The sequence below is a fragment of the Carcharodon carcharias genome, chromosome 14 (assembly GCF_017639515.1).
Source record: "Carcharodon carcharias isolate sCarCar2 chromosome 14, sCarCar2.pri, whole genome shotgun sequence".
Lineage (NCBI taxonomy): Eukaryota > Metazoa > Chordata > Chondrichthyes > Lamniformes > Lamnidae > Carcharodon > Carcharodon carcharias.
The window spans coordinates 2,046,567-2,064,683 of NC_054480.1; the positions used below are offsets into that span (position 1 = coordinate 2,046,567).

General features: G+C 43.2%; 1 protein-coding gene across 9 annotated transcripts in view; it reads left to right on the plus strand.

Moving 5' to 3' along the window:
- rbl1 (retinoblastoma-like 1 (p107)) overlaps positions 1 to 18,117 on the plus strand; it is a 119,697-nt gene that overhangs the window by 47,198 nt on the left and 54,382 nt on the right. For all 9 annotated transcript variants that reach the window (XM_041204572.1, XM_041204577.1, XM_041204574.1 and 6 more), the window contains exons 6-12: positions 1,566 to 1,726; positions 5,387 to 5,451; positions 7,554 to 7,740; positions 8,181 to 8,347; positions 12,747 to 12,859; positions 17,212 to 17,315; positions 17,416 to 17,553. In XM_041204572.1, coding sequence (XP_041060506.1) covers positions 1,566 to 1,726; positions 5,387 to 5,451; positions 7,554 to 7,740; positions 8,181 to 8,347; positions 12,747 to 12,859; positions 17,212 to 17,315; positions 17,416 to 17,553 — 935 coding nt within the window. The remainder of the gene's footprint in view (positions 1 to 1,565; positions 1,727 to 5,386; positions 5,452 to 7,553; positions 7,741 to 8,180; positions 8,348 to 12,746; positions 12,860 to 17,211; positions 17,316 to 17,415; positions 17,554 to 18,117) is intronic.

Below are 18,117 nucleotides of genomic sequence, written 5' to 3' on the forward strand. Positions count from 1 at the left end.
TTTTTCCAATCTATTAACCTAGCTTTTGTAATGCTTTTGTCAAACATACAAACAAGGAGCAGAAGTAGGTCATTCAGCCCCTCGAGCTTGCTCCGCCATTTAAAGAGATCATGGCTGATCTGATAGTAACTGAATGTCCTTCTGTATCATCGTCTTAAGCGTATAAATATCATGGCCACAATTGCCTAGATGTTCCACTGTTTTCACTTCTCTTATCTGTTCTGGATCATTCTGCATTACTAGTTCCAATTGCAATTCTTCCCATGTTGGACTTTTTACATATTGAGTTAGAAAGGAGTCCTGCACACATTCTAGAAACTACATTCCCTTATCCCCTTTACCTACGTATTCTGTTCTGTTAATATCAGGTTCGTTGAAATTCCCCCGTGACTATAATTTTGTTTTTTTATTCAATTACCTAATATGTTTGCATATTTCTTCCTTTTCCTCCCTTCCACTATTTGGTGGTCTATAGGCTGCACTCCAGTATGTGATTGACCTATAACATCTTTTATCTCTATCCATATCAATTCTATTTTTGTCTTGCTTATAGCTGCGTCCCATTTTTCTACTGCCATTATGTTATCCTAAATAAGTACAGCTACTTCACCTCCCTTTTTCCCTCTCGATCGTTTCTAAATATATTATACCCTGCAATGTTTAATTCCCAGTCCTGATTTTTCTGCAGCCATGTTTCAGTTTTCCTACAATATCAGGTTCCTCCCACCACATTATTGCCTCCAGCTCCCCAGTTTATTACAGACACTGTGTGCATTGCTGTACAAGATATTTTAACTAATTTTTAATAGGATTTTCCCCTTTATGTTTAATCGTCTTTTTAGATTCACATTCTATAATTCTATTCATTCCCTTCAGTGTGTTCCCTTACTTTATTATTTCCTATGTTCTCCTGCCCTATTTTGTTTACATTTAGACTCCTTGTGTTTCTTGTAGGTCCCTTCCACACCCCTCTTAATAGTTTAAACCCTTATATGCCCTTTCTGCTAGGACATGGGTCCCATCCCAGTTCAGATGGAGCCCATCCCATTTATACACTTCCTGTCCCAGAGCTGATGCCAGTGTCCCATGAAAAGGCACCCTCCTTTCCCATGCCAGCCTTTTAGCCACGTGTTAACTCTCCTCATCTGTCTACTAGAACTAAGCGTTTTAGGAGCAAAGTCGGAAGCATTGTTTCACACAGTACTACCTTCTCAAGGGCAGTTAAGGATGGGTAACAAATGCTGACCTTGCCAGCGATGCTCACATCCCATGGAAGAATAAAAAAACACGTTTTGAAAACCAGAACTCTTCTGTAATGGTATTGAGGGATATAGGGAAATGGCAGGTAAGTGCAGTTGTGATACAGTTGAGCCACAAACTAATGGAATGGTGGAACATGCTCGAGGAGCTAAATGGCCTGTAACTGTTCATATACTCCAGTCCTCATCAGTCCAATTTGTCAATTGATTACTTTTTTTGTTTCGGTGTTTAATTTTGAAGCAGATTTAATTTTGAAACAGGGTGAATTACTTTTTCTAAAGTGTGTTACATTTGTGCCTTTGCAGGTTTGCCATCAGAGTTTAGCAGCCAGGACTATAAGCCCCCAGTGCAACCTCCATGTATCATTGATAAATTATGTGACTTGCATGATGGGCTCACAGTAGAAGCAAAAGGCATCAAGGAGCACTACTGGAAACCTTACATTAAGAGGCTGTTCGAGAGAAAGGTATGCCAAGATAGTAGTGAAACAAGTACTGGTGATACACATTCACTTCTCATACTATCCTTCAAATTCGGGAGTGTTTCATTACATAAGAACATACAAACCAGAAAAGAAATTCTTGTCTGATCCTAGCATTTGAAACATACCATACTGTACATGGACGCTTATCCCCTTCAACTGCTTCTCTCGCCGAAAAGAAAAGTTACCGAGCTCCACCTTGAATTATTATCTCTACACATTTACTACGTGTAATTAAATAAACTATTTATTTAATATCCCCGTTCTGAGCTTAAGTCTTAGTTTCTTTTATTCTTTCATGGGCTGTGGATGTTGCATCCCTAAATTACCCTTGAACGAAGTGGCCATTTCAGAGGGCACTTAAGAGGCAACCTCATTATTGTGGATCTGTAGGACTGACCAGATAAGGGTGGCAGATTTTCCTATGACAATCGATGATTGTTTCATGGTCACCATTACTGACACTATCTTTATATTCCAAATTTATTACTTGAATTTAAATTCCACCAGCTGCCATGGTAGGATTTGAACCCATTTTCACAGAGCATTAGCTTGGGCCTCTGGATTACTAAGATAAAAGCAAAAAACTGCGGATGCTGGAAATCCAAAACAAAAACAAAAATACCTGGAAAAGCTCAGCGGGTCTGGCAGCATCTGTGGAGAGGAACACAGTTAACGTTTCAAGTCCACATGACTCTTCAACAGAACCAAGGAAAAATAGAAAAGGGGTGAAATATAAGCTGGTTTAAGGGGTGGGACAGGTAGAACTGGATAGAGGGCCAGTGATAGGTGGAGATAACCAAACGATGTCACAGACAAAAGTACAAAGAGGTGTTGAAGGTGGTGATATTACCTAAAGGAATGTGCTAATTAAGGGTAGAAAGCAGGACGAGCAAGGTACAGATAGCCCTAGTGGGGGTGGGGTGAAGGAATCGAAAAAGGCTAAAAGGTAGAGATAAAACAATGAATGGAAATACATTTAAAAATAATGGAAATAGGTGGGAAAAAATAATCTATATAAATTATTGGAAAAAACAAAAAGGAGGGGGAAAATTGGAAAGGGGGTGCGGATGGAGGAGAGAGTTCATGATCTAAAATTGTTGAACTCGATATTCAGTCCGGAAGGCTGTAAAGTGCCTAGTCGGAAGATGAGGTGCTGTTCCTCCAGTTTGCGTTGAACTTCACTGGAGCAATGCAGCAAGCCAAGGACAGACATGTGGGTATGAGAGCAGGGTGGAGTGTTGAAATGGCAAGCGACAGGGAGGTCTGGGTAATGCTTGTGGACAGACCGAAGGTGTTCTGCAAAGTGGTCACCCAGTCTGTGTTTGGTCTCTCCAATGTAGAGGAAACCACATTGGGAGCAACGAATGCAGTAGACTAAATTGAGGGAAGTGCAAGTGAAAAGCTGCTTCACTTGAAATGAGTATTTGGGCCCTTGGACGGTGAGGAGAGGGAAGGTAAAGGGTCAGGTGTTGCATCTGCTGCGGTTGCATGGGAAGGTGCCGTGGAAGGGGGTTGAGGTGTAGGGGATGATGGAGGAGTGGACCAGGGTGTCACAGAGGGAGCGATCCCTATGGAATGCCACCAGGGGGGTGAAGGGAAGATGTGTTTGCTGGTGTCGTCATGCTGGAGTTGGCGGAAATGGCGGAGGAATTTCCCCCCATTTTCGCCGACTCCAGCATGATGCCATCACCAAATACATCTTCCCTTCACCCCCTGGTGGCATTCTGTAGGGATCGTTCCCTCCATGACACCGTGGTCCACTCCTCCATCATCCCCTGCACCTCAAACCCCTCCCACGGCACCTTCCCATGCAACCGCAGAAGGTGCAACACCTGCCCCTTTACCTTCCCTCTCCTCACCGTCCAAGGGCCCAAATACTCATTTCAAGTGAAGCAGCATTTCACTTGCACTTCCCTCAATTTAGTCTACTGCATTCACTGCTCCCAATGTGGTCTCCTCTACATTGGAGAGACCAAACACAGACTGGGTGACCACTTTGTAGAACACCTTCGGTCTGTCCGCAAGCATAACCCAGACCTCCCTGTCGCTTGCCATTTCAACACTCCACCCTGCTCTCATACCCACATGTCCGTCCTTGGCTTGCTGCATTGCTCCAGTGAAGTTCAACGCAAGCTGGAGGAACAGCACCTCATCTTCCGACTAGGCACTTTACAGCCTTCTGGACTGAATATTGAGTTCAACAATTTTAGTTCATGAACTCTCCTCCATCCCCACCCCCTTTCCGATTTTCCCCCTCCTTTTTGTTTTTTCCAATAATTTATATAGATTTTTCTGTTCCCACCTATTTCCATTATTTTTAAATATATTTCCATCCATTGTTTTATCTCTACCTTTTAGCCTTTTTCGACTCCTTCACCCCACCCCACCTCACAAGGGCCATCTGTACCTTGCTCGTCCTGCTTTCTACCCTTAATTAGCACATTCCTTTAGATAATATCACCACCTTCAACACCTCTTCCCTTTTGTCTGTGACATCTTTTGGTTATCTCCACCTTTCGCTGGACCTCTATCCAGCTCTTCTTGTCCCAACCCGCCCTGCCACCCCACTTAAACCCAGCTTATATTTCACCCCTTTTCTATTTTCCCTTCATTCTGTTGAAGAGTCATGCGAACTCGAAACATTAACTGTATTCTTCTCCGCAGATGCTGCCAGACCTGCTGAGTTTTTCCAGGTATTTTTGTTTTTGCCTCTGGATTACTAGCCTAGTGACATTACTGCTACTAGTCGTTTGGTAGTACAGAACTTGAGTATTGTTGAAAAAATAGTCATGTCTAAGCTTTTCGCCTTGCACTCATCAGGGCACTGGTGACTGACAGTTAATTGTCAAGCATTGTTTGAAATTTAAACCAGGCACCTTGACTGATCAGGGTTAACTGTCAGTCACCGTCAACTGGTGCATTCTTCATGGCAACGCCTCTACCAATCAGAATCCACTTGCCAATCAGTCAGTACCCTCTTCACATACAGTATAAATTGTTGTTTTACCGTTATTTTGCTATTCTTGCAAAGTGTTCTGATTGAGCGCTCAAGACAAAAAGCTTGGACATGTCTCTTTTTTTCAGCGACATTACCACTTCGCCACCAGCTTGCCCATGTAGAATTTGTGATTTTGTCAAACAGTTTATAATGGATTATTTTATCTGTGTCCCATAGATGCTTCAAGAGGACCCCTATGCCATTTCTTATCTCCATTTTAAATATTCGCTTTCACTGCTTGTAGGTCAAGTTACTGTCCCCAGTATGTTTAGTTGCCTCCCCCTCTGTATCATCTCCAAAATGCTCAGTAAAAATTATCATAATTTTATTTGGACATGAGAAGCCATTTGTTGGGATGTAGATCGACATCCCAACAAATGGCTATAGCATTTTAGGTAACAATTAGCCTCTATTTGTTCTCATTGGGTTTCCTATTTATTCATCCCCACCCCTTCCCCACTTCCCTTTCTAACCTGGGATGCTGGGGCCATTTTCATTGTTGCACCCATTGGTAGAGATCAGCCAACTAAGCATAACCGGGAGTGAATCCTGTTTCAGTAGCACAGCCATCAGAAGAGTAAGTCCTTAAGAGTAAATATTGAATCAGTTTTATGATCCCTCTGACAAAGAGATTTTGATTTCAGATTCTGAAAGGAAACAGTGAGCTCCTCATAGGACTTCTGGATGTCAACAACTTTACAGACAACAAGTGAGTTTAAAGTTTGTTGATTATAAATATATAACCATTGTAGCAGACTGCAAGCAGATGTAAAGAATGATGTCCCCAGGCTTTGGTGTTAGAACTGTTGCTTTTCTCAATGCATAACAATAACCTGGACTTGGAATAGTTGGCACACTTTGCAGCTGACACAGTAAGGAGCAATATTAACTGAAGAGGAATTTAGACTAAAATGGGCAAGACTTAATTTTGTGTGGCGAGTTTAGTTTGTATTTACCCTACAAATACAGCTACTTAACTCCAAAGATTTCACCTGACTGATTTGCCTATTTTACTAACTGTCACCTGACTTCAGATTGTTGCATTGCACTGTTCTAAATACCTCACTTATGCAGCTATAAATCTGCCCACCTGCTATCTGATAACAGTAAGAGGGTCCATCGTCCGCACCGTGTTTCAGTTCACTTCCTGTGCACTATTGCATTTGGTCCACAGGGAGCAAAAGCTTGCCTATAGAAGTGGACTTTTGCTTTGGGCATGAGTGATAGAGACTGGATAAGCCAGGAGTTCATTAACATGTCGAATGAACATCTTAATCACTGTTTAGACATGGTGTTGCACATCTGCAACATTATAACTTCATATTACCAACTCCATAATGAAGTTTCAGGTTTAAAAGTCAGTTCAGCCAGAAACAGAAGCCCTGTTTTCCCCCTCCTCCTCAGCGTAAGTTGGCTGGTGCATTTTTCATTTGCACTTACTATGACCTTGGCTGAACTAAGCCATATTTCCATGTTCAATTATTTTAAAAATGTTAGGCGTGTGCCAAGCAATTCAAACCACAGTTGCTTGCTTCAAATCAAAGAGGGAAGTATTTTATGTTCCAAACTGCTGGGTTGTAAGGTTGTGAAATGTGGTTTAAAGCCACAGCTCTTCCGATGATAAACTGCTACATCACCTGGGGATTTAAGGGCACTGCCAATTGCGAGCCAGCCACCAGAGACAAAGAGAGACAGGAAGTGAAAACAAAAGATGGGATAAGCATGTCAACCCGTGACCTCTTGTGTACTTTCCAGGAATTATTTATAAGACTGACATTGGCCCTGGGTTAAACCACTGGCTTACTGTGGTGACAATGGTGTGTACCATGAAGCATCAGAAGAGAGGACAGACAAAAACATTTTACCTTTAAATGGACTTGTCCATGAGGATTTATCTCCAGTGGTATTGCTTTAAATGTTGAATGATAAAGTATAACCAACAAAATACTGTATGATAACAGGAACTGAAGTTTCTGGACAGGAAATGTGCAATAAGATTTTTTAACGTATAAATATAAATAATACAATGACGTGTTTATACAGTGCACTATCAAAATTGTTTCCAAGCACTTCATATAGTGAGTTACTCTGATGTGCAATGATTGTTATGTAGGCAAAATTGGTGGACATTCTGCACCAGTTAACACCTCATAATCAAGGGATGAGTGACAAGTCAATCTATTTTGATACTACAGTATGGATTGAGGAACCACTGTTGGTTCATGGTAGTGCCACTACCTGATTGAGATAAATTAACTCAACAGAGATCAAGGATTGTAACTGGGACTTGGTCTGTATGGTACAGCAATCACTGGATAAAGCTGCTGAGCCATCACTGAAACTTTTTAATACATCTTAGAGGTACATTTTGCACTGGTGACTGTTAAGGATACTTGGAGTGGGAAAGTGTTCTACTTCAGGCTCCTAGTATTATTAAGTGTAGCACTGTCTAGTACACAGTTAATCTCACATTCCTTGAGTACTTTCCTACTGTACAGAGTGATTTTTCACTTCCTTGCACAAGCTGTCAGCTTTCAAGACTGAAATTGGTGAATGTGCTTCAGTCTCATGTTCACTTGGAACTGGGTTGAGGCTGCCCCAAATTCATTTTAAGGGCTAATCGTTGCAGCTAAGAGAGATTTGTATTCCATACGTCTAAGCTAGAATTGAAAACCGAGGCAAGGAATGCCCATTCTTCTCCCCATTGTACATGTCTTTCTATTCTAGATAAGGTGCTACCTAGAAATAAGCCTAGTCTAGTCTCTCTATTTATGTGATGGGTTTTTTTGATATTGTGCTTATTTGGTGCAGCAAAGCAATAAACAAGGAATATGAAGAGTATGTTCTGACTGTGGGGGATTTTGACGAGCGGATATTTCTGGGAGAAGATGCTGATGAGGAAATTGGGACACCTCGAAAATCTACAGCAGGCGTTCCAGTTGGCAAACTATCGGCAAGAATGCAAGTAGAGTGCAACCTGCAACAGCATTTTGAAAAGGTAATTAGACCTGTTTTAATACTCAATAATTGTTTGCACCACTGACAAGAGATTGGTCTATAATTGCTGATATCTTCAGCCTCCCTCTGCTCCAGCCAGTCGTTACTGGTCTGTTCTTTCTCTTCTAGATCTTGATTTTGTAGTTGCGCTCTGAGTCAGAACTGCATAGCTCACTCCAAAGACGTGATTTTATAATTGAGGCTGACATTTCCGTGCATTACTGAAGGAGTGCAGCATTGGTGAATGAGATGAGTAACATGTTAAACTGAGGCCCTAACTGCTTGTGACCATCTGAAGCTCAAGTCCCAAAACCTCAATTCTAGCTATAATCTTTAGACTGATGCTTTGAGATATTGCTTTCAGTAGAAGATTCACAGATATGCTGAGTATCTTAAGTGAGGGAGATTAAATGCTGAATTCTTCTCATGATGTTTTCACAGACAAAGTCTTTAGCACCTTCAACACCATTGACAGGAAGACGGTACCTGAAAGAGAAGGAACCAGTTGTAACACCGGTATCCTCGGCCACACAAAGCGTGAGTCGTTTACAATCCGTGGTAATGGGACTCAAGAACATTCCTAGCGAGCATCTGCTACAGATTTTCAAGTGAGCAAAGCACTTTTTACTACATTAGTGGCTTTGTGAATTTGTTACCAAACTACGTGCAGACAAGAAGCGTTCTACTTTCCTCCATTCTTGATTTTCTGATGGCTATTTGAAGTTGCCATGTAGAGTCCTGTACTTTCCCAGAGGTAGAGAGGAAAGAACCCTGAAGAAAGTCATCATCAAGCTACCTTAATAATCAGTTTCCAAGCAGCATTCCAAGCTTGACTTTCTATTAGAGAAGCCTGCATCATCTTTGTCCCTTTCTTGGTGTTCTTTGATGGTCTTGTCAAGGCACTCGGTGCTGGCCCATTATGAGCAGCAAACATAATTGCCCCACCCCACTTTCTCATTGACTTTCCCACCAGTTGCGCCTGCTGGGGACTAACTTCGCCAACTTTCTTCCTGTCCCAACTGCTGATCATGTGGACCCTGCCATAGTTTCAGTTCTCATCTCCCCTCTACGCACCTCCCTCCAGAATGTCTATTCACAGGTGAGGCTCTTGCCATTCATGAACTTATGGATGATTGCATCGACATCATGACCTTAATGGAAACTTGGCTGAGGGATGATAACTCCTTCCCCCTTAATGAAGCCTCCCTGCCTGGCTACACCTTCCACCACTCAGCCGTCAAGACTGCCGTGGTGGCGATGTGGCTCTTATCACCAGATCACACCTTGGCCTGACCACCTACTCCTCTGTCACTTCCTCCTCCTTTGAGCATCTCATCTTGTTCCACCCCTTTCACTTATTTTTCAAAATGCCCATTTTGTACAGCCCTCCAAGGTATAATAAAAATTTTCTCACCGATTTCTTCATTGCTTTCCTCCTTCATCCTCTGCATTTCTCATCCTCAGTGATATCATTATCCTCCCTAAATCTCTCCCTCCATGTAAACTCCCAACTCTTATTCATGGCCACCCCCTTGATCTTGCCATCTCATATTGCCTTACTATTCCCATGGTTTCAATCACAGGTAAGACAATCTCTGATCACTTCCTTGTATTGCTCACCACCCATGTCCCCCTTCATGCCCCAACCCTACCTATTCTGTATCCATCCCTTGAAAAAGTCTATCCCCAAATTCACTCATATCTGCACTTTCAAATCCCAACTATCTAGCTTCTGGCCCTCTGTTCACCACAACATTTCTGCAGGTACTGATTTACTCAACACTGCCCTCGCCTCCAGTTTTGATGTCCTAGTCCACAATAAAACTATTGCTGTCACTCTGGACATTCCCCTGGGTGCGGCTCTTCATTCACATAAGTCCAATGGATGTAGACTTGAAAGGATATGGTGCACAACTGGTTTAGCTATCCGCCACCAGACCTATCTGAACCACTTAAAACACTACTGGGCCCTTCTCTCTTCTGCTAAGACTGTTCATTATTGCAGACTCATCCTAGAATGCAAAGATAACACCTGGCTTTTTTCCTGAACCGCAGACAGTTTTGAATCCCTGTACCCTCCACTCTCACCAATAACAAGTGCAAGGAGCCCATGGACTAATTTTTCACTAAAATTGAGACAATTCGATCAGCTGCCTCGGCCACCCCCCTCCCTTCCACTAGCCTGCCAGGCCAAACTTCCTTTAATGCTCCTCCTTGCCCTCGCCCCAGACTCATCTTTCTCTAGTTACTCTCCTAATTCCCCTCATGCCCTCTCTGAGCTCATCTTCTCCATGAAACCCACCTCTTATTCCCTTGATTCTATTCCCACTAAACTGTTAATCACCCAACTTCCCCTACTAACTGCTAACCCGGCCCCCATGTTAGCTGGTGTTGTAAATGGTACTCTCTCTTCAGTTGTTGCCCCTCTGTTATTTAAATCTCTCAAAAAAAAACTCTTGACCCATCCATCCTTGCAAACTACTGCCCCATTTTCATCCTCCCTTTACCCTCCAAAGCCCTTGTTGTCTTCCAAATCCATTTCCATATTTCCTAGGATTCCATGTTTGAATCCCTCCAGTCAGGTTTCCGCCCCTGCCATAGCTCTAGAAAATTTACAGATAAGATCCTAGTCACTGTGACAAAGATAAACTTTCCATCTCTGTCTTTCTCAATCCATTTGCAGCCTTTGACATGGCTGACCACACCATCCTCCTGCAGCGCCTCTCCACTGTCATCCAGGTTGGTGGGACTGCTCTCATGTGGTTCCATTCTTATCCATCTAATCGTAGCCAGAAAATCACTTGTAATGGCTTCTCTTCCTGCTCCAACACTGTTACTTCTGGTGTCCCCAAGGATGAATTCTTGGTCCCCTCTTCTACATGCTGCCCCTTGGTGACGTTATCTGAAGGCACGACGTATGTTTTCACATGTATGCTGTCAACACCAGGCTCTACCTCCCCACCGTCATTCTCGACTCCACCACTGTTACTAAATTATCAGACTGCTGATCTGACACCTGGTACTGGATGAGCAAAAATTCCTTCCAATTAAATACTGGGATGACTGAAGACATTGTTTTTTTTCCCCCCTCTAAACTTAATTCACTAGCTACCAACTTCATCCCTCTTTCTGAAAACAGCCTGCGATTAATCCAATCTATTAGCAACCTTGGTGTCACATTTGATCCTGAGATGTGCTTCCAACCTGGTATTCGTGCCATCTCTGAGACTGCTTTTTTCCACCTCGGCAACATTAATTGACTGGAATAGAGCTCCCTATACAGTTGTATAGGGTATTGGTGAGACCACGTCTAGAATACTGCATTATTCTAGGACATATTGCATTAGGAGCTGCTCAGAGTTCACTTGTCTGATTCCTTAGCTGCGAGGGTTATCCTATGAGGAAAGGCTGGACAGGTTGGGTTTGTATCCATTGGAATTCAGAAGGTTCAGAGGTGATCTTATTGCAACATATAAGATCCTGAGGAGACTTGACAGAGTGGATGCTGAAAGGATCTTTCCCCTTGTGGGAGAGACTAGAACTAGGGGACACAGTTTAAAAATAAGGGATCTCCCACTTAAGATGGAGATGAGAGGAAATTTTTTCAGAGGGTCGTGAGTCTTTGGAACTCTCTTCCCAGAGAGCAGTGGAGGCTGGGTCATTGAATATTTTTAGGGTTGAATTCTTCACCTAGGGCTCATCAGTTAGCACTGCAGACCCCTTCCTCTGAGCGCGCCCCCGCCCCCCCCCCCCCCACTCCTACCTGTTCATGCCCATTCACACCTGCACACTCCCCATGCCAGTTCATACCTGTACACCCCATCCCATGCCACTTCATACCTGCACACCCCACCCCTGCCATTCACACCTGCACACCCCATTCCATGCCCATTCACACCTTCGCACCCCATCCTATGCCCACACGTCTGCACAGCCCCCATTCCCGTTCACACCTGCACGCCCCCTCCTACCCCGCACATACTCATCCCATCCTCTTGCTCCATACCAGCTCAGCCATTTCACAACCCCTGCAACACCCCTAACACCCCCAATCTCCTTCGCCTCGTCTAGGCCTCCACACCTGCCCCACCTCTTCATCCTGCTCTCCCCATCTAATTCCGCAACTCTAAACAAACACTTTTGGTTGCTGTATTTAATTCAGCTTCTCAGCATTTAATTATAATTAACTCAGCCTTATATCACTCCTCCTATTTGTTGGATTTTCACTCAGATACCTATCTACTAGTTTGACTCAATAGGCAGCATGCTCACTTCTGAGTCACAAGGTCCTGGGTTCAAGTCCCACTCCAGAGAGTTGAACCCATAATCCAGGTTGATGTGCCCAGTACTCCCCTCCACCATGACGACTGCCATGATCCTCACTCAGTCTGATGGTTAGTGGGCAAAATTGAGAAATATCACATGGGAGCAGCAGAGGGAGCACATTGTACTGTAGAGGGAGCTTTACTCGATATTTAACCCTGTGCTGTACCTGTCCTGGGAGTGTTTGATGGGGACGGTGTAGAGGGAGCTTTACTCTGTATCTAACCCCGTGCTGTACCTGTCCTGGGAGTGTTTGATGGGGACAGTGTAGAGGGAACTTTACTCTGTATCTAATCCCGTGCTGTACCTGTCCTGGGAGTGTGTTTGATGGGGACAGTGTAGAAGGAGTTTAACTGGAAGTCTTCCAGAACTCTATTGAGAAGCCCCGTTTGCTGAGGTGTTGCCATAATAGTCAACTTGCTAACCAATCAGCACCCTTTCCTCCTGTAGTATAAATTGTTGTGATTATTTGAAATTTGGCTTTCTTGCGTTTGTTCTGGCGTGTATGAGACAAAAAGCTTCAGCACACCTCTCTTTTCAACTATATTCAAGTTCTGTGCTACCAAGTGACTGTTTATAAACACATATCAGGTATAATGTAGCATTTCTTAGTGTAATTGCAGAGTCTTTTTTTTTCCAAAGTTCTCTGGCTTATAATTATAAAGCTTTATTCACTGATTTCAGCTCTTGTTCACGGAACCCAACTGAAGCTATTACAGCACGAGTGAAAGAGATGGGTGAGACTTTCTGCCAGCGCTACACCCAGCCTGTGGAAAACCAGGCTGGTTCTCATATAGGTGAGAAGCTCAGTAGAGCTGACAGCTATTGTATTCCTCTTTGAAAGCATATTAAACTTGCACCCCTTTGCCTTGATTGACTATTGTTTTTCTGCACACCATCTGTCAGTGCTGTCTGGACCATGACCCCACCATTGAACATCAAGCCATTGTTTCCAGGACTGTTACTGACCTCATCTCCTCTGGAGATCTTCCTTCCACAGCTTCCAACCTGATAGTCTCCCAACCTCGGACGGCCCGCTTCTACCTCCTACCCAAAATCCACAAACAGGACTGTCCCAGCAGACCGATCATGTCAGCCTGTTCCTGCCCCACGAAACTCATTTCTTGCTATCTTGACTCTCTTGTCTCTACCCTTGTTCAGTCCCATCCCACCTACATCTGTGATTCCTCTGTCACCCTACATCATATCAACAATTTCCAGTTCCCTGGCCCCAACCGCTTCCTCTTCACCATGGACGTCCAATCCCTCTACACCTCCGTTCCCCACCAGGATGGTCTGAGGGCTCTCCGCTTCTTCCTCGAACAGAGGCCCGAACAACCCCCCATCCACCACTACTGTCCTCTGTCTGGCTGAACTTGTTCTCACACTGAACAATTTCTCCTTAAACTCCTCTCACTTCCTCCAAATAAAAGGTGTGTCTATGGGTACCCGCATGGGCTCCAGCTATGCCTGTCTCTTTATGGGGTATGTGGAACATTTCCTTGTTCTAGTCCTACTCCGGCCCCCTCCCACAACTCTTTCTCCGGTACATCAATGATTACTTCGGTGCTGCTTCATGCTCTCATCTGGATCTGGAAAAATGTATTAATTTTGCTTCCAATTTCCACCCCTCCATCATTTTCACATGGTCCATCTCTGACACTTCCTTCCCTTCCTTGACCTCTCTGTCTCAATTTCTGTCCACCAATATCCGTTACAAACCTACCGACTCCCACAGCTACTTCGACTACAGCTCCTCACACCCCGCTTCCTGTAAAGACTCCATCCCATTCTCTCAGTTCCTTCACCTCCGTCTCATCTGTTCTGATGATGCCACTTTCCAAAACAGTTCCTCTGACATGTCTTCCTTAACCCACAGAGGTTGACAGGGCCCTCAACCGTTTCTGGCCTGTCTCCCGCACATCCGCTCTCACACTTTCCTCTTCCTCCCAGAAACATGAAAGGGTCCCCCTTGTCCTCACTTATCACCCCACCAGCCTCCGCATTCAAAGGATCATTCTCCGCCATTTCTGCCAACTCCAGCATGATGCCACCACCAAACACATCTTCCCTTCACCACCCCACCCCCCCCTACCCCGGCGGCATTCCGCAGGGATCGTTCCCTCAGGGACACCCTGGTCCACTCCTCCATCAACCCCTACACTCAACCCCCTCTCACAGCACCTTCCCATGCAACCGCAGAAGGTGCAACACCTGCCCCTTTACTTCCCCTCTCCTCACTCTCCAAGGGCCCAAACACTCCTTTCAAGTGAAGCAGCATTTCACTTGCACTTCCCTCAATCTAATCTACTGCATTCGGTGCTCCTAATGCGGTTTCCTCTACATTGGAGAGACCAAACGCAGACTAGGTGACCGCTTTGCAGAACACCTTCGGTCTGTCCGCAAGCATTACCCAGACCTCCCTGTCGCTTGCCATTTTAACACTCCACCCTGCTCTCATGCCCACATGTCCATCCTTGGCCTGCTGCATTGTTCCAGTGAATCTCAACGCAAACTGGAGGAACAACACCTCATCTTCCAACTAGGCACTTTACAGCCTTCCGGACTAAATATTAAGTTCAACAATTTTAGATCATGAACTCTCTCCTCCATCCCCACCCCCTTTCCGATCTACCCCCCTTTTTTTCCCAATAATTTATATAGATTTTTCTTTTCCCACCTATTTCCAATATTTTTAAATGTATTTCCATCCATTGTTTTATCTCTACCTTTTAGCCTTTTTTGATTCCTTCACTCTACCCCACCCCCACTAGGGCTAATCTGTACCTTGCTTGTCCTGCTTTCTACTCTTAGCACATTCCTTAGGTAATATCACCACCTTCAACACCTCTTTGTCCTTTTGTCTGTGACATCTTTTGGTTAACTCCACCTATCACTGGCTCTCTATCCAGCTCTACTTGTCCCCCCCCGCCCCCACCACCAACCAGCTTATATTTCACCTCTCTTCTATTTTTACTTAGTTCTGTTGAGTAATTCAGACTAAAAATGTTAACTGTGTTCCTCTCCGCAGATGCTGCCAGACCTGCTGAGTTTTTCCAGGTATTTTTGTTTCTGCTTGGAAACTAGCTGCTGGATGATTCTCATACATTCACTGCCCCTGAAATGTTATCTTCCTTACTATGGGGAAGCTTTGTTTATGACCTTTCTACACCAGGAGGAAGAATTAGGTCTGAAAATAATCTTCAGCAGACACCAGGGCTGTAACCACATTTCCATTATCCAGTAAAAGATGTCCACCATAGCAAATTTCACTAAAGTGACTGCAGTGTCCTGCAGCTGCATCAATGCTATGTTATACTTTTCAGCTTTGTAATTGTATATATAGATGAATTGAGTGCCTTGTGACCCTAAACAAACCTTTTGCCTAGGTTTGTAAGCTTTGGTGATTGTGAAGAGTTAGTTTTTGAAAGATCATTTAAGTTCTATTAATACTGTCCTGTTACAAGGACTGTCGGCATCTGCTTCAACCATATTATTGATATGCGGTTCTAGAGAGTGACATTTGTATAAAATATATCTTCCTGATTTATAAAATTGCAGATTTATTGATAAGGATATTTGGCTCTCCAACCTGCACATTTCCTGTCCTAACCATTTCAGCAACATCTTTATTTGAAAAGGCTATCAAGCAGTTATGTGCAAATCTAAATCTCAGTATGAATCACTAGCTTTGGGATTCAAGGGTTAAGATTGAGGGAAAATGAATTCAAATCAGTTTAAAAAGCTAGTACTGTACCACTTTCTATTGAGCATCCATATGCCCATTTTTATGAAGAAGCCTCTTCTGTAAAAGTTTCTTGACTCTCATTGCCATATGAAATAGGATTAGGAGTAAGCCATTTGGCCCCTCGAGCATGCTCCATCATTCAATAAAACCATGGCTGATCTGATTGTGGCCTTAATTCTACTTCCCTGTAAACCCCCCATAACCCTTGCCTGCCTTGTAAATCAAAAACCTGTCTAATTCAGCCTTGAATATATTCAGTGACCCTGCCTGCTTTGCAGTCAGGGATAGAGAATGCCAAAGATTAACCACCCTCTGAAAGAAGCAATTCCTCCCCATCTCCATCTTAAATGGGAGAGTCCCTTATTTTTAAACTATACCCCTTAGTTTGGATTACCCCACAAGGGAGGGAGGCTCGTGTGGAACATAGATACCCGCATGGACCTGTTGCACCAAATGGCCTTATGCTGCAGACTCTTAATCCCATTAAAATGACCATGACAATGTGTTTTCTCCTCCCCTATCAGCACTGCAGGTATATAATGAAGAAAGATTTTCCCATCTTTTGCTGTTGTATTTCAAATTTCCAGCATCTTCAGTATTTTGCTTTCAGTGCTGTCTCTGATCTGGACTAGTATTTAATACAGATACTGGGTACCTGAAATGTAGAGTGTTCTAATCCCTAGGACTAACACCCCTCATTTAATGAGCACAAGTACTAATAAAAATTACATTTGCAAAAGAACTCGGTCCATTTCAGAGCAGGGAGTTCCCTTAGTGAATATATTAAAATTCTACCCAGACTCAAAAGCAGATTCTCATCACACCATATGACAGAGAAAGGCTGGCAGATCCAACTAGCCTATTCCTTATATTTGTGATGCCTTATGCATCATGTTCTCAGATGCCAAGTAGTCTCCTGTGGAAAAACCAGATTAAAAACCCAAGGCCGACAAGGGAACAAGATCTGTAAAATTTCAATCCCGCTTACCGATAGAAACTAGTCCAGGAAATTACATGACCTATAATATTCAGTGCCTACCTCCCGTATGATGCCTCCACCAATGAGAGACCAATCCGGTTCTCTCTTTAAAAGGCACGAATTTTTAATTCTCTTTAAAAGTTTGAATTGCTTTGAGATATTTGAATATGAGATGGTGTCATATAATTTAAGTAATTTTCCTAAATGACTTTCTACTCTCCTCTGTTGAATAATTGTAATCCATATGTCAGTATCTTATTCACCATTGCTTAGCTAGTGATTTGATAAATGTTCTTTTTACAAATGTTGCTCCTTCCATAATGTTCTGATAGCTCACAATGAAAATGTTATGACCATGTTCTCTCACTAAAACTGAAAGAATTTATGGAAATCCCCTTTTGTGTTTGGATCATTTGAAACAGATTTTGCCATCAAACGGTTGTGGCTTGCTGAAATCTTGTATTGGAAAATCCTGGAGACAGTGATGGTGCAGGAAAGTCGTCGAAACACTGGGAAAGACATGACTGTGAGTAGCTGGAGCAGCTTTGCATGTCAGAGACGTATCTCTATTCTGTACCTCAGTACATTGTGGAGACTTGTAATTTAAGTAAATTTTAATTCTCTAGGTGTTGCTCGAGCAAGATATTTTTCATCGCTCTCTGATGGCTTGCTGCCTGGAGATAGTTCTCTCCTCCTATAGTTCCCAGCGTACCTTCCCATGGATTATCGACATCCTAAATCTTAGTCCCTTTTACTTCTACAAGGTAAGTTAAGAATTTTTGATCCTAAGATAGACATTGATGAAGATAATAATTTACCCAATTTCAGCCCTTAAAAACTTCAGAGTTCTTGCCTCCACTACTTCACCATGGTCCATCCTATATGTCAATCAGTATTTTGTGTGGTTGAGAGACATACTTCTAGTCCTGTGTTACTGTAACTGGGTGATATTTTGCTAAAATAGCTTTATTTCATTAATTTTTAGTTCCATTCTCCCCACAACTTGGGTGTTTATTATTTCCTCATGAACCACCAATAAACCAAGTGATGGATTTGAATTTGAGTGCTTTTTGCAAACCTCAGTGTAATCTAACTTGCTACCACATACACTTAATGAAGTTAGAGCAGCTATGTAACAACTAACAAGAATTTCTTACGCAAAAGCAAAATGCTACAAATGCTGGAAATTTGAAGTACAAACAGAAAATGCTGGAAGTACTCAGCAGGTCGGGCAACATCTGTGGAGAGAGAAACAAGAGTTAATGTTTCAGATCATGACTTTTCTTCAGAGCAAAAGACTTTCTTGGCCTAAACCTACTGATCAGGAT